We start from the raw sequence: 16,791 nt of genomic DNA, 5'->3' as shown, positions 1-16,791 counted from the left end.
AACGGACAGGCATTAATTGGCGTGCAAGACCTTTTTTCTGCTTCGATAAATACACAGCTTGTCCGTGACAGAATATTCTTATAATATGTAAACCAAGGGTAATCTGTGCTTCATATGATTCCAGCCAACTTCAATTTAGTATATGAGCTTACGTAATAGCTATAAATATAAAACTGTTTTTGGCTTACTGAAGCCTACCCATTCTTGATCATATTGCAATATCCTTGTGCTCCCTCACGTTTACCCTTGTGATTTTTTGGTTTACAAAAGAACTACAAAGCATGCAATTGGTTAACATCTTGTCCAGTAAATACTGACTTGCTTTTTTGCAGTCAGGTGAAAAATATTTTCACTTCTTATGGTTGGGATGTTCTTCCTTCCGTTTTAAAAAGACCATCCGGTTATGTGGTACACCAGGACAAGTGTGAAGGCCCACTGACAGCACAAAATAAGTTCTTCCTTGAAAGTAAGTACAACCCCAATTCCAATGAAGTTGGGACGTTGTGTTACACATAAATGAAAACAGAATACAATGATTTGCAAATCATGTTCGACCTATATTTAATTGAATACACTACAAAGATAATTTATGTTCAAACTGATAAACTTCATTGTTTTTAGCAAATAATCATTAACTTAGAATTTTATGGCTGCAACATGTTCCAAAAAAGCTGGGACAGGGTCATGTTTACCACTGTGTTACATCACCTTTTCTTTTAACAACATTCAATAAACGTTTGGGAACTGAGGACACAATTGTTGAAGCTTTGTAGGTGGAATTCTTTCCCATTCTTGTTTGATTTACAGCTTCAGCTGTTCAACAGTCCGGGGTCTCCGTTGTCATATTTTACACTTCATAATGCGACACACATTTTCAAAGTGAGACAGGTCTGGACTGCAGGCAGGCAGGCCAGTCTAGTACCCGCACTACTATGAAACCACGTGCAGAGTGTGGTTTGGCATCGTCTTGCTGAAATAAGCAGGAAGGGGGGGGGTCCATGAAAAAGACGTTGCTTGGATGGCAGCATATGTTTCTCCAAAACCTGTAATGTACCTTTCAGCATTAATGGTGCCTTCACAGATGTGTAAGTTACCCATGCCATTGGCACTAGCACAGCCCCATACCATCACAGATGCTGGCTTTTGAACTTTGTGTCCATAACAGTCCGGATGGTTCTTTTCCTCTTTGGCCCGGAGGACACGACGTCCACAATTTCCAAAAACAATTTGAAATGCGGACTCGTCGGACCACAGAACACTTTTCCACTTTCCATCAGTCCATCTTAGATGAGCTCGGGCCCAGAGAAGCCGGTGGCGTTTCTGGGTGTTGTTGATAAATGGCTTTTGCTTTGCATAGTAGAGTTTCAAGTTGCACTTACGGATGTAGCGCCGAACTGTAATAACTGACACTGGTTTTCCTGAGCCCATGTGGTGATATACTTTACACATTGATGTCGGTTTTTGATGCAGTGTTGCCTGAGGGATCAAAGGTCACGGGCATTCAATGTTGGTTTTCGGCCTTGCCGCTTACATGCAGTGATTTCTCCAGATTCTCTGAACCTTTTGATGATATTATGGACCGTAGGTGCTCACTCACCTTACTATTATTGTCATCAGATTAGTGGAAAGCGTCTTTCAGTGTCTTGAGAAGCCCTATATAAATGTAATGTATTATGATGATGATGATGATGATGAAATAAAAAGCTATAATAAGAGACACAGACGGAATGATATGCATGTGTACGTATATACATTTATTATAAATAGGTGTGCTTGTTTTCATGTGCTTGACTGACTCAACATTAGCCGTTAGCTTGAAGAAACGGCTGCTCGTGACAGCTATCCCAGCGAAAATGTCAGGACTTGCAGGTAAAATCACTCATGAGTATGTTCACTGCGTAGTACGTCGTTCCTTGCGCAAACGAATCACTCATCGTAATAGTACATCGCTCCTTTGCCGATCACAAACGAAGAAGTTCAATGAACGACTCACTCGTTTCCAACGGATCGCGAAGGATAAGTTCAACCGACGAATCACTCTTCAGTTCCTCAGTACACCAGTACATTCAGTTCACTTAAGTCCCTCCCCTGAACAAATCACTCTTCAGTACACCGGCAGTACATTAGTTCACTTAAGTCCCTCACCTGAATGAATCACTCTTCAGTACACCAGTTCACCGAATGAATCACTCAGTTCACTTAAGTCCCTCCCCTGAACGAATAACTCACTCTTCAGTTCTCCAGTACATTCAGTCCACTTAAGTCCCTCCCCTGCCTGCACGGGATTTCCTGATCCTGGCTGCTCATTGGTCATTCGCCGAAGTGAGTGACAACGCTGGCGAATTGCAAATCACATGGCAGTACGTTTAATGAAGTCCCACCCCCACTTGCATTTTGGCTGCTCATTGGTCATTCGCCGAAGATTCAGAAGTGAGTGACAAAACGCTTCAGCAGTTCCATTTCCGCTCCCAGCCGGCTCGCTCGCCTCACGGCGGTGGGCGCGGGCAAGCTAAAAGAACAAAATCATTTCATAAACGGATTTAATTCAGTTCGTTCACTATAAAGATTCGTTCTTCTGAACGAAATGCTCGCAAACGAAACAACACTATTCTGCACGCGTCGACAATTTGTGCCGTGTCGCATAGGGGCCACGTGGCCCAATGCGGGCGCGGGAGTATAAAGAAGCCTTTAACAGGTCATGTGAAAAATGAACACAAGACAAAACCTAAGTCTCACTTTACACCTAAACCAAATTGCTTGAGGAGTTTTTGCATCTTCTACAACACACAATCTACACACACACACACACTATCTATTTTCGCAGTGTTAAGTGGATCCAGAGAACCAGATTGAGGGTAAATAGATATTTTAAACATAAAAGTGTAGCCTGTACCTTAGTAAATTATTGTCATTATATCCCATGTTCTATTCTTAGTTCAAACTTCTACCCTTTCAGAAAGTGTTACTTTTACTGTGCAGTTTCTTATGGTCTAACAACCAATGCGGTCCATGTATTTATGAACAGCAGTTGCTCCCAAATCACAAAGATCCTAGTCAGTACCCCCCTCAGGGCCTCGCAGTGTTACAGACACACATTTAACATTTAATGGACCATATAGCGCTGCAATCTTTCTTGCATCAAATGCTTGCAGAAGTTGTAAGTCATTTATAGCAGCCCGTTTCATTGGCTGGGGGGGGAGGCAAGACCACTAATTTTCATATGCTTACAACACAAGTTCCAATATATGGCCCTCGTGTGTTTTTGGGTTTCACAAAGCAGGAAGTGAAAGCCTGCGAGGGGAACTGTGATTTATGACTGTGCAAAAAAGTCGGAAAACCCGATCAAAAGCATGCTTGGTATTGGTTCTGACTGCAGAGGAAACGAAATGTCCATATGTAAAACGTTAAATGGGAATGTTGTGGCCTGTGTCAGAGGGAACAGAATGCGGTGGTTAGGCCTTGAACGTCAAAGATTGGCGGGATTGCTGTGCAACCCTCTTCTTTAAATGCTTAGTTGAGAGAAAGAAAAAAAACATTTCAGACCCCCGTGTTGTAATATCATTCCTCTATATCGTATTGTTTCAGCTTCATATTTCAATTGTTCCTTAATTCAAGAGCAGAATTATTGTTAGGTTCTGTCTTCTTTACAGTTTCGCTAAAGACAATACAATGTATCCAATGTTCTCTCTCTCTCTCTCTCTCTCTCTTAAAATACCATCATGTGGCTCGATCAAATACTAGTATGAATAGTGGTTGAGTTTTTTCCCTATTGTTTGATGATTCACTGCCAAAAGCAGACACGTTTGCTTTTCTACCTGGCAGACAGTCTGTCAAACAGTTGCCTGAGAATAAGGCCTTGAAAAGCCATTTGCTGGGAGTTCTCATATCTCTTGCGTGGTGGTCTGATGGTTTGTGTTATGCGCAGGAGGCTAAACAATTGGCCCGCCTGTTGGCACTGAAGTGATGGTCTGCCTCCAACATGTTTAACTTTTCCGTGCTTTATCGCTCAACGGCCTTCACAGAAACACGGTACAAGCACGTCAATCATTAACCAGATTTGAGCAAAGTTTGTTTGTTGATTTCAAATCTGAAATGGTTTCGCTGAGCAGCTGTTAAGAGTCCAATAGAATAGTACAGCTTGTGAGTCTTAGCAGCGATACGTTAAAAAGATCATATTTATGAAAAGAATGTTTGGTTTTGAGTACATACTACTTCCACACATTTAGCTATATACAGTGGATATAAAATGACTACAGTGCTGTGAAAAAGTATTGGCCCCTTCTCAACTTCTTATATTTTTGCAGTTTCCCAACTTTAATGCTTAAGATCATCAAACAAATGTAAAGATCAGATCAATCTAACCCAAGTCAACTTAAAATGCTGTTTTTAAATGGCAATTTCATTGATTGAGGTAAAAAAAAAAAAAACTATTCAAAGTTACCTGGCCGTGTGTGAAATAGTAATTAACCCCCTTGTGAAATCATGACTTAATTGGTTTGGTAACATCGGTTTGGCGAAGGACCCCCGAAAATGCCACCTACGAAGAGACGCGCTTACGAAGCACGGTTTAAACTGCAAGCTATCGGTTACGCGGCGGAACATGGGAATCGAGCAGCCGCAGCCGCGAGAGAATTCAAGATCAACGAATCCATGGTTCGCAAGTGGAGGAAGCAGGAAAACAATAAGGCCCCCTAGAGGTCATTCATGTTTGACCTTTTGTCTAAAATGCTAGAGATTAATTTTGAAGATACTCATTATACAGTACACAAGTATTATACAGTAAATGACCAAGTCATTTCAATACACATTGCTCCATCTTGTGATCAGTTATGTTTTTTTTTTTTTTTGTTTTTTTTTTTTTTTTAAACTTGCTGATCGGCCCCAAAAATCCTGATCATGTACTTGAATCCAATTAAAATGCGGTGGTATGACCTTAAAAAGGCCGTTCACGCTCGAAAACCCTCCATTTTTGCTGAATTCAAACAATTCTGAAAGGAAGAGTGAACCAAAATATCTCCACACAGATGTGAAAGACTCATTGCCTGTTATAGAAAACGCTTGATTTTAGTTGTTTCTGCTGAGGATGGCCCGACCAGTTATTAGGTTTAGGGGGCCATTACTTTTTGCACACAGGGCCTGGTGACTTTGAAGTTGTTGTTTTTTTCCCCCCCCTTAATAAATGAAATTACTATTTAAAAACAGCCTTTTAAGTTCACTTGGTTTATATTTGTATGATATTTGCATTTTTTGATGGATGGATGATCAGAAGCATTAAAGTGGGGATAATTTGCAAAAATATAAGAACTTTTAATGAGTTTGAATGTAATTGGATCATTCGGAAGACAGCAACATCCCCAGTTATCCCTTAGTTTATTTTTACTTCCCCACTCAAAAAAAATTTGATACTGAAATATTTTCTTTTTTTTTTTTTTTTTTTTCCCCCCATTCATGCCAGTAAAACACGTCAGTACAGGTTACGGGAAATTACTCAAACATGGCAATCCGAAACTGTTCCAAGCCTCATTTCGGTCCAAAGGTCTTTGGCTTCCCCAACATTTGAAGTCAGGCCGACTTATCGAAAGCGGCTCCCAAATTCCCACAAGGGGAGAACCAGAGTCCTGTACAGGGATACGAAAGGCTACTGACTTTGACCTTTGTTAGGCGCATCTATGGGCTGAGCCACTCCACCCCAGTGTTACTCATTGCTATTGGTTGATTCAGATTTGCAGTTTCGTGGACATAGTTTTGGCAACAGATGATACACTGTGTGAGAATAGAGACACTGACAAGCTTGCAATTTAAATTGCTTGATTATTATTGCAATCAGTGAACAAAACTAAAAATGTATCTTGACTGAGAGAGTCCTATATATGTGTTATTACATCCACCAAGGATATAGTTTTCACTGTCTATTTTCATTACCCAAAAAAATTTGAGAATAGATTGGTTGGTTATTATTTATTGCAGCATGTAACCCTCTCTGTATCCCCACACAGTGAAAGGTTGAATATCTGTGTCTGTATAGCGACTAACTAACTGTGCTGATATGCTATCATATTGTTTCAATGCTTAATAGCCATGTATTAGAAGTTTGACTCCCTCAAGGAAAAGCGAATTAGGGGCCTTTCTAAGCTTGAGTTGAGGGTCGAGACTAATTGGCTAAATTCTTTTTCCATGGTAAATAAGTCCAAGGCCATTTTTGTTGCACATTATCTTCTCCTTCTCAGTGTATGTCCAGCGATGCAATCGAGCGGAAACGCCGAAAGAAAAATAGTACGCCCCACCGTGTCATATTTAAAAAGGTACTGTATGTCTGACCCACTGAGGAGATGAGAACGTATGCAAGTACAACTAAGGTTCATTTCCGCTGAGGCGCATGCGTCAACAGCAGAATGAAGGGTTCCAGAATCATATAAAAATGGAGTATTGTGTATTAAATGGGCTTATGCGAACCAGCAAGGAGAAATTTATAGTGAAAGAGGCACGCAAAAGGTGCTACCCTACTGGAGCTGGGTGATATAGATCAAGTGTATGTTCTGTGTTTTTTTTTTATTCACCGTGCTGGAATTGTTTACCAATTCAAAACTAAACCCATCCTAAACATGAACAATGTTATAATCTCTAAGAAACACTACCAAACTGCAGTTCTCTGAGCAAAAATCCAACAGTTATTTTTTTTTTTTTTATCGCTGTCGTTTCAGATATACATGTGCTCTCTGTGAGGCAAAAATACCAATGTCAGAGGATGAAAATGCCCCATGGGAGGATTTATGACATTTAGGCCTATGTGGGCTCTCAACCGGATCTTCAAGAGAACAGCGGGCCCTCACTCAACTTTTCACCGCCACCCTTGGAACTTTCTGTATGAAATGTAACCTCAAACCTCCTTTAAGGAACAAACCCCCCGGATTTCAAGATTTGAAATATACTAAGTCATAACTCATTTCTTTAACAAATACATTTTAAAAAAAAAAAAGGTCATCGATTTTCCTCTGCAAATAAACTTAGTACTCATATTAGACTTGATAATTCCCTAGTCAAAAATAATATGGATTGGGGTAAATGACTTGGACTTTAGATGCAACAATATTCATACCAACGAGACCTTGTCATGCTACAAAGACAGAAGCAATTTATCTTCCGGTGACATGACTGAGGAATGCAAAGTCTCACCAACAAAGGGTATAAATAATGTCTGATGATAAAGCAAAGAAAGGGGGGGGGGGGCGGAGGGGGGGGAGGTGAACTGGTTAACAAAAAAGACTTGAACTGCTTCAGTTTGTTTCTAAATCACCCTGAACTGAATGAGCTTGACAGTGTGACTTGTGATGGAACAGCTGAAAGACATTAGTGAGGATGGTGTTAGCAGACACATTCCCACAAAGCTTACAAATTGTTTTTCACCCTTAATAAAATCATTTGGAACGGTCCAAACCTTCGAAAATATACTGTATCATGTATCGCGGTAAAAAAAAAAGCAACATAAGACATTTGTACATGACCCCCCCCCCCCCCCCCCCGATTTTGTCGATTTTGCCTCAACTAGTTTGTTATACCTATAAAAAAACAAACAAACAAAAAATTAAAAAATTAAAAAGCTGATGTCAACTACAGGAAGATGAGACAATCCAACATTATTCTGATCCATATCATAAATAATAAAAAGTTTATTTTTTGGGTCAAACACTGTTTTGTTTCTTTCCAGCAGAAGTCTAGCTCGATTTTTTTTTTTTTTTTTTTAATACGACCAAAACTAAAAACGACATTTCAACTTCAAATGATAAATGAGTAGTAAGAGGACTAGTTCAAATGTGCAGTAGAATGTAAGTTTAAGGCACAGCGGTATAGCGCCAGATTTAAACTTGCTTTTCACTAATGACATCAATAGTGACAAAAAAAGAGGAGTGGAACATTGCAGTCATGACCTTTTTTCATCAATCTTGCTGCCAAAACTAAGTTTCAAGGTTTAGAGTTACATTTTGAGGGGGCATGAATTATCTTTTTCCAATGAGAATTGATCAAATCACAATATGCTAACATTCGGTCTTCGAACATAAAGCAAGACAGCAACAGTAGACAAAGTGCGAAGGGAGACTGATGAGGATTTTACATATTGCCCTGTGGTCAGAGCGAGACAACTTTTCTAATGGGAACTGCTAAAATGCAAACATGGCAACAGTTGCTCGGTTCACATAAGGCAAGATGGCAACATAAGTAAAGAAAACACTCGGGCAAACCCGTAAGGATTACACGTATTTCTACTCCACGTGGCACTAAATTCAAATCCTAATGAGTGTATTTCCTGGTTTCAAGGGGAATAACAATTACAATCTAAATGGTATTTGCCATGAAAGTCTCAACATTTGAAACTGCATGCATACATACATACAGTATGTCCACAATTTCACCGAGCTCTAGGCAATAGGACTGAATTGTGTGGGCGGGAGGTGATTTATTTTATTTTCGGAGCTTTTGGAGGTCACACTCCGGCATGCACAAGCCCTCTCAAACATATTCAATCAACACTATGAAACCCAATTTCTATAATAACAGGGTAGTGGTAAAACATTCTCCACTCTGTAGTTGAATAAGGCAACCAAATATTAAAGACACAGCATCTAAGGCTATGTTCACACCGCAGATCAATTTCGATTTTTTTTTGCAGAATGTGAAATGGATCCGATTTTTTTCTTCATGTCAGTGTGAACAGTACAAATCCGATTTCTTTCATATCCCGCCCAGGCCTCGCTCAACATGTGGCTACAAATTGGGTATGTGATGCAAATGCTTTGGAACACTCCTGTGGCGCTCATCCGACCTACACTTCACTAAAAAGCGACAAATGTCACAATTGTTCAATAAAAACAGACACGCCACAAAAGCAACGGCGGACGAAGGAGCGGAAAACAGTCAGTAGCGAAAAGATGCTTTCGAACTGTTGGCTCCAGTAACACAAAATCCTTGAAATTGCCACAAATGTGTCACGATGAGACCTATGCAAGGGGCCGTATTTCCGCCTAGTGTTTGTGCACATGTGCAACGTGATGTGCCGTTTTGTGCGCATGCGTGTACCGTCACAGACTCATTCCGTCCACAGTAGAAACCCACCCATCCATTTTCCATACCGCTTTATCCTCACAAGGGTCGCGGGGCACAGTGGAAACCACTTTTGGTTTTTTGTATTGTGAACGACAACATAAAAAGATCAGATTGAACAAACTATCCCAATTGGGCATCATACCCTGCAGTGTGAGCATAGCCAAAAGTATGATCCAGCAGTTTTACCACAAGAAAATTGCACCACAGTACGCTTCTGTAAAAGCTTTATTTTTTTTTTTATACAACTTTTGTATTAGATTTTGTTAAGACTGTACATGGCAGACAGCTGTTCCCCAAGCCTTCACAACATAGAAAGGTTTTGAACGTTTTTGGTAAGAGTTACATAAGCGAGGTTTAAGTCCAACTTTCCAAATTACCCAAAGTCCCTCAGCTGTTTCAGCTTAACTTGAGGGAAGACACCAATCATTATGACAGAGGGCCAGTGAAACTCTGGCAATTGAAGGAAAGGCTTAGTCTGTGTGTGCGCACACGAGCACTATAGTTGCAGTACTCTGAATTAGGTAACAATTCCAGTATTAAAAAAACGTAACACCACTACAGTTTTTAAAAACTGCACAATTACAGACGTGCTTCAAATAAAGACTTGACAGTGTCAGCCAGTAACGCAGTTTAAGACGGCAATTTTTTTGACTTGAGTTCGTTGTCGCATTTCTGTGGGGCCAATTATGTATTACTCGTGCACTCACTGTAGTTGTCTCGCCGTGCTGCACTATTTGCATATAGTGGCCACTCATGCCAGAGTAGCATCTGCTCCATTTGCACACTGATTGAGGAGTATCCGTAACATTTGCACAACCATTGTCCCAGATTATCGCACTACTCGTCACTTTAAACCGCATACACTCCTTGAAGTCTCAGCGCTCTTTGCACAATGGTCATTGCACCGGACTATTGCGATATTAGTCATTCGAACTGCTCTAAGTGCTAGAGGACTCTGCATCTTTTTGCACAATTGTTTTTTGTTTTTTGTCAATGTCTTTATGTCTCCAAAGTGTTCTGTAAATTGACTGTCTGTTGTACTAGAGCGGCTCCAACTACCGGAGACAAATTCCTTGTGTGTTTTGGACATACTTGGCAAATAAAGATGATTCTGATTCTGATCAAACACCTGTTTGGAACATCCCACAGGTGAGCAGGCTAATTGGGAACAGGTGGGTGCCATGATTGGCTATAAAAGGAGCTTCCCTGAATTGCTCAGTCATTCACAAGCAAAGATGGGGCGAGGTTCACCTCTTTGTGAACAAGTCCTTGAGAAAATAGTCAAACAGTTTAAGGACAATGTTCCTCAACGTACAATTGCAAGGAATTTAGGGATTTCATCATCTCCGGTCCATATCATCATCAAAAGGTTCAGAGAATCTGGAGAAATCACTGCATGTCAGCGGCAAGGCCGAAAACCAACATTGAATGCCTGTGACCTTCGATCCCTCACTGCAAAAGCCATTTATCAACAACACCCAGAAACACCGCCGGCTTCTCTGGGCCAGAGCTCATCTAAGATGGACTAATGCAAAGTGGAAAAGTGTTATGTGGTCCAACGAGTCCACATTTCAAATTGTTTTTGGAAATCGTGGACGTCGTGTCCTCCGGGCCAAAGAGGAAAAGAACCATCCGGACTGTTATGGACGCAAAGTTCAAAAGCCAGCATCTGTGATGGTATGGGGCTGTGTTAGTGCCAATGGCATGGGTAACTTACACATCTGTGAAGGCACCATTAATGCTGAAAGGTAGATATAGGTTCTGGAGCAACATATGCTGCCATCCAAGCAACATCTTTTCCATGGACGCCCCTGCTTATTTCAGCAACACAATGCCAAACCACATTCTGCACGTGTTAAAACAGCGTGACTTCGTAGTAAAAGAGTGAGAGTACTAGACTGGCCTGCCTGTAGTCCAGACCTGTCTCCCATTGAAAATATGTGGCAAAATAGCAATATCATGACAAATCGCATCATTGTCTTTGACTGCAAGTATCAATACACAACCATCACAATATTTACATTGTCGCTGTATGTATGATTTTGCCAAGTATGTGATTGAGCACAATGAAGGTGGTGTCACAAGAATGAAAGAACAGTAATGTAATTAATTACGAAGACTCCAAGGGCCTGATTTATTCAAGGTTTGAGTCTAAAAACGGATGCAAACTTGTGCTCGTGCAAACACATGAAGCTGATCTACTAACTTGGTATACACAGGATTGCATCAGTCAAACGCTAAATTGTCACACAGTTCATTTTTCAAAATAGGTGAATTTTGCACGCGCAATGTGAGTTAACAAACCCGAGACGAATTGCGATGACTTATTTTGCGTCTGAAAGGCAGGTGCAAAACAGCATGCAATGCATTGTGCAAGCAAGATGGAAGGGAGTGGGGAAAACTATTCCACCCATCCTTCCACTCTCAATAGGCTACTGCTTATCCTGTTCAGCGGTGCTGGGTGCTGCCTATCCCAGCTGACTTCCGGCAAAAGGCGGACTACACCCTGAACTGGTTGCCAGTCAGTGGCAGGGCACCTACAGACACTGACAACCATTCACACCATCACCGAGTAGGGACTGAACCAACACTACCTGCAACCAAGTCAGGCAAATGTACCACTACACCATCAATGACTGGATAACTTCTCCGCTCATGTAAACATTTCTGAAATTCCAGAAACGAAGATTTAGTTTTAAGCGCAATGTTACACATGATGGACAGATATATCCAATTCAGGTGCAATCAGTAAGTTACATCAGACAAAACGTGGCTTCGATGCAGTTGTTGTTTTCACCAAAATTACTGGAGCGATAGATTTCTTTTCTGCAACTCACTAACATGCTTGTTTGCCTCTTCCAGTAACACTTCCATGTAACTTAAACTACAGCGCTGTGAAAAAGTATTTGCCCCCTTCTCAAACTCAGTGGGTTTTGCCTTGGAACTCTGCCATGGATGCCATTTTTTCCCAGTCACTTCTTTCTTGTTGAGTCATGAACACTGACCTTAACTGAGGCAGGGAAGGCCTGCAGTTCTTCAGATGTTGTCCTGGGTTCCTTTGTAACCTCCTGGATGAGTCGTCGCTGTGCTCTTGGGGTAATTTTTGTAGGCTGGCCACTCCTGGAAAGGTTCGCCACTGTTTCATGATTTCGCAGTGTGTCGATAATGGCGCTCACCGTGGTTCGGTGGGGTCCTAAACCTTTAGAAATGGCTTCGTAACCCGCTCCAGGCTGATAAATGTCAGATACTTGATTTCACATCAGCTCTTAAATTTCTTTGGATTGTGACTTTTTTTGCAGTTTTTTTCAGATCATTTGGCCAAATCTGAAAATCTGAGGTTGGCTATCTATCTTTGCATGGTATCTGCAGGTTGGTATTATCGGTGGTGATGCAGAACACAGCGTAATATTAGATTCCTAGTCTTCCTTTAGTAGTCGTGGTGGGAAATAGGCCAATTCAGAATGTTTGTAAACAATAGGATACTAGCTAGTGGCAGAACTACCGCTGAACACCATCATACAAAACAGCTACGTCATGGTGAAGTAGTGGTTAGCACATCCACCTCAGAGTTCGGAGGTTGGGGGTTTGAGCGTCCTGTGTGAAGTTTGCATGACCTCCCTATGCTTGCGCGGGTTTTCTCCTCCGAAAAAAATTAAAACGAACAAACCTGCTCTAAAAACTGATTCAAACTAACAATTTGAAAAAGAAAAGTCAAAATGAAATAAAAACCAAATATAATGGAAAATCAATCATAGCCTTATTTCGCAGATAACTGGGCGATACCCTGTCTAACTGGTAGTATGCTCGCCTAGGCGACACCTACCATGACCAAGGTTAAGGCATGTCATTCATTCCTATCTCCCGAATGAATGAGCCAGTCGCTCACTCAATGGGCAATGCATGTTAATTATGTCTGAACTTTCACCAAGTCTACTTGTGAATCGGTTTACCTCTTGAAATGTAAATTACAGCCGGCGTTAAGTCTCCCATCCAAGCGGTTTACCTCACACAGCATCTTCACACATTCATACAGGTGGTAATGCTTGGATCACACCTCAAAACAAAATTGTTCTCTCGCTATGGGCACTATGTCAAACTACTGCCATAAGTCAGAACACTGGCAACACTACACGACATACAGTATGTTACAAAAATCACCGGATCCCACTTTTTACGATCATTTGGGCTAATCTTGTCAAATCAAGCTGTCGGGGGGGGGGGGGGGGGGGGGGCATGACCGGAAAACGTGTCAACGCTACAAGATATAACCGTTACCATAGCAACAACAACAATGGAGAAAGAGGTGCTAAATTTGATTGCGAAAATGTTTTGTGTTTAAAAAAAATAATAATTTTAAAATAAAAAAATTTAAAAAAACGTGTGGTGTCATCCTTGGGTGCTCCGGAGACAATGGTTTGGGCTGTCCATTCTTCAAGAGCTTGGTGACATTCGCATACTTTTAATACACTTTAGTTAGTTAAGGTTTTCAAGATTTCCAGATGGATGTGGAGAATTTATGTCAATTTAAAATGATGTCTAATAAGTTGTTTTATAAAAAGGTACATACAGTTCATAGATCTACTGTGATCTGTTAAGTTGCAACTGTAAATGATAACACTGATTCATAATATTTATTACACTTATTTTTGGATGACATTTCAGATTGCTCATATGAGTTGAAACAAAATAATAATCAATAAATGTGAATATTTTCCCAAATGTAGTTGTAATTATTTGCACCTTAATTTTTTTTTTTTTTTAAATAAATAAAAATAGGGAAAAAAATGTTTTTGGGGGTGTTTTTTTTTACAGCTTATTCGGCCATGGATATACTAGTCCGGCCCAATTGAGATCAAATTGGGGTGAACATGGCCCACGGACTAAAATGAGTTTGACACCCCTGTACGACATGGAAGATATAAAAAATAAAAATAAAATTCAATTTAAAAAAAAATGTAACATGCTAGACTTTTCAACAATGCCAAAGTGTTGATCGTGTATTATGTCACAATACAAGGAGTTTTTGTCGTTCCCGACAAAATACGTCAGGGCAAATTGAGCCAACAAGGTGGCTAAAAATCTTGTAGTCTGAGCCACTCATAAAGAAGGCTAGCAGCCACTTGCAGACACACATTCCCCTCTAAACTGGACACTTCCCATATGAAGAAAATCATTCATTGCAACCATTTACCCTTTTTAACTAATCCCGCTTGCCTTGCTCAAATGACATGGAAGGGCTTGCTTGTGATTAGTGGCACCAGAGAAAAGAAGAATTTGTGATATCATGGGGAATTGTCATATCGCTCCGCCCATTCATCACCAATTGCACATAAAAGATGCAATTGTCAGGCTTTTGATCAGAATGACACGAATGCCACATCATTGCTGAGCTCCCCTCAAAATGCATAGGGGGGGGGGGGGGAGAGAAAAAGCGTTTGGTTTGAACAGGCTAAGTAATGCAAATTGTGGACTTGGGGGGGGGGAGAGAAAAAGCGTTTGGTTTGAACAGGCTAAGTAATGCAAATTGTGGACTTGAATTGAACAGGAATTACTGAGCAATAACACGCATTTAATTCATTAATACACATGATTTAGGCACTGGAAGGACCTGTTCTGGTTTCACATATCGCTAAATTATAATTAACTCCTCACCACGGTACCAAGTGGTGACGCGTACAAAAACCGGAATTGAAAGCAAATAAAAGTATGCGCACATTTAAGTGCCTGGGGATACTTTGCCAACCGCTTAAAGCAGAATTTGTACAGAGCTGCTTGCTCGTTTTTACGATAGTGAGGATAAGCGGTATCATCGTTTATTTATGGTAGGACAACATTGTACACGCATCCGCTGAGGTTTATGTATGCGTTGTTTGAAGGGCCGCCGACTAACAAACGCATGTGATGTCCCGCAAGTCAAATGGAACGAGCACGCTTGCCTCGCACCAGGAAACGACCAGGAGATGTCGAACTGGCTAGCGGACTTCTTCCAGCGACCGCGGTAGTCGGTTAACGCTTAAAAAAATAAATAATAAATAAATACAATTTTATATATATATATATATATATATATATAAAACATTTGATTTAAAAAAAAAAAAACAAAAAAAAAAAAAACGACATTTTATTAATTTCACCGAGTTGACGATGCCAAATTTTGTTGGCCGTAAACGTAACATGGCCGCACAGTGTCGCTTTCATGGCAAGTCAATCAAGAAAGGGTTCCCCGAATGGTTTTTTTTAACTACAACTAGCCCAAAGGGAAGCCCCAAACACTATCTTCATTCAAATGACAAAAAGGAACAATGTCTGTCTGGTGGTAGGAAATAGGAGCTGAACGTTTTCGTCGCCGTGGCTCCCTCACCTGTCCTGAAGCGGAGGTCGTCGTCGTGCTCGGAGCCGAACTCCCGCAGCAGGGACAGGAAGAGGATCCCGAAGGCGTTCTGGATCCCGAACACCGAGCCGTTGCACCACATGGAAGCCAGCATGACCACCCATCCCCAGCCGCCCTCCGGGTGGACAAACGTGGACTCGGCGCTTTGCTCGGGGACGCTCACCTGGCTGTCCCCGTTCTCTTTCTTCTCCAGCTCCCCATCGGCTTGTTTCTCGCCGGCCAGGACCTGGAGGACTTCGGGCGCCTCATCGCCATCCGTGACGATCGTCCCTTGTGCCATTGTTTGCCCGTCAACTAGTCAATTCGAAGTTGAAAGCGAACGACGATGACTTTTAAGATGCGGCGATATGAAACGTGTCTTTCAGGTGTTTCGGGGAGGAACGGCATCCGCGGCTGAAGCTGCAGCTGCCGAGGTCAGGATATTTTCACGTCTACTCCAACTGTCAAGATTGGGCTGCTCTGGCAATATTATAAATAGCATGCGCGGCGGGGCGGAGCTTCGGGGCATCCTGCCGCTGATTGGACAAAGACGTGGAGCCGGAACGAATAAGCGAGCCGCGGTGTCGTCAAGTTACAGTGGCACACAATCTGGAGGGGTTTTGTCTGAAGCAGGAAGGAGGCGTTACATTGTAAAGAGGCGTAACCAAACCAAGAGGCGTAACTACGTAAAATGACGTCGGCGTGGGCGTCATGCATTAGCCAATAGTATTGTGGAAGAGAGCAAGGGTAAACATGGCGGATCAGACTGTAAGTGGCAATTGATTTCATCGAATGACGTCATTTTAATATACATGGACGAAGCTTCAACTGGCGCTCACGTGTACGTACATTAAATGGCACCATAGAAATTAGTATGCCTAACTTGTAAATGGTGAATCCACCGTAACGCTGTTATTCCGAGCATGGTCTAATTGAGTAATGCAACAGCACGAAGTTTACTCCATAACGTTAGGGTTTCACTTTTCCCTTGTACTGTAACAATAAATAACAACAGTTTTGGTTGTGATTACCTTTTACCTTTGGGTGAGACGAACGTTAAGAATATGTATACGAGCACGATTACTTTTGTTTTGATTTTTGTTGCATTCACAGGTACATCAGGCACACTCTTTATTTAGGTACTTGGCACAATCAGCCAGTGATAGTCACACATGAATGTCATCACTACTGTGTAGAACTGGTGGGCAAACACAACCTTAGACTGAATGGCAGAAGTCCTGTCCCAACTCCAACATTGTTCTGAGCGTCAAGGTCACTAACTTCTTACTGAACAAAAGTACTCAGTTGGGGAGAAGGAGACT

General features: G+C 41.4%; 1 protein-coding gene across 1 annotated transcript in view; it reads right to left on the bottom strand.

The window, feature by feature from the left end:
* slc16a10 (solute carrier family 16 member 10) overlaps positions 1-16,011 on the bottom strand; it is a 48,764-nt gene extending 32,753 nt beyond the window's left edge. Inside the window, exon 1 of the mRNA XM_061753761.1 lies at positions 15,461-16,011. Coding sequence (XP_061609745.1) covers positions 15,461-15,770 — 310 coding nt within the window. The 5' untranslated portion in view covers positions 15,771-16,011. The remainder of the gene's footprint in view (positions 1-15,460) is intronic.
* Positions 16,012-16,791: the final 780 nt, after the last annotated feature.

This window comes from Phyllopteryx taeniolatus, chromosome 18 (assembly GCF_024500385.1).
Source record: "Phyllopteryx taeniolatus isolate TA_2022b chromosome 18, UOR_Ptae_1.2, whole genome shotgun sequence".
NCBI lineage: Eukaryota > Metazoa > Chordata > Actinopteri > Syngnathiformes > Syngnathidae > Phyllopteryx > Phyllopteryx taeniolatus.
Note: the sequence above shows the minus strand (reverse complement) of the source record. Positions and strands in the feature narration are given on the sequence as shown.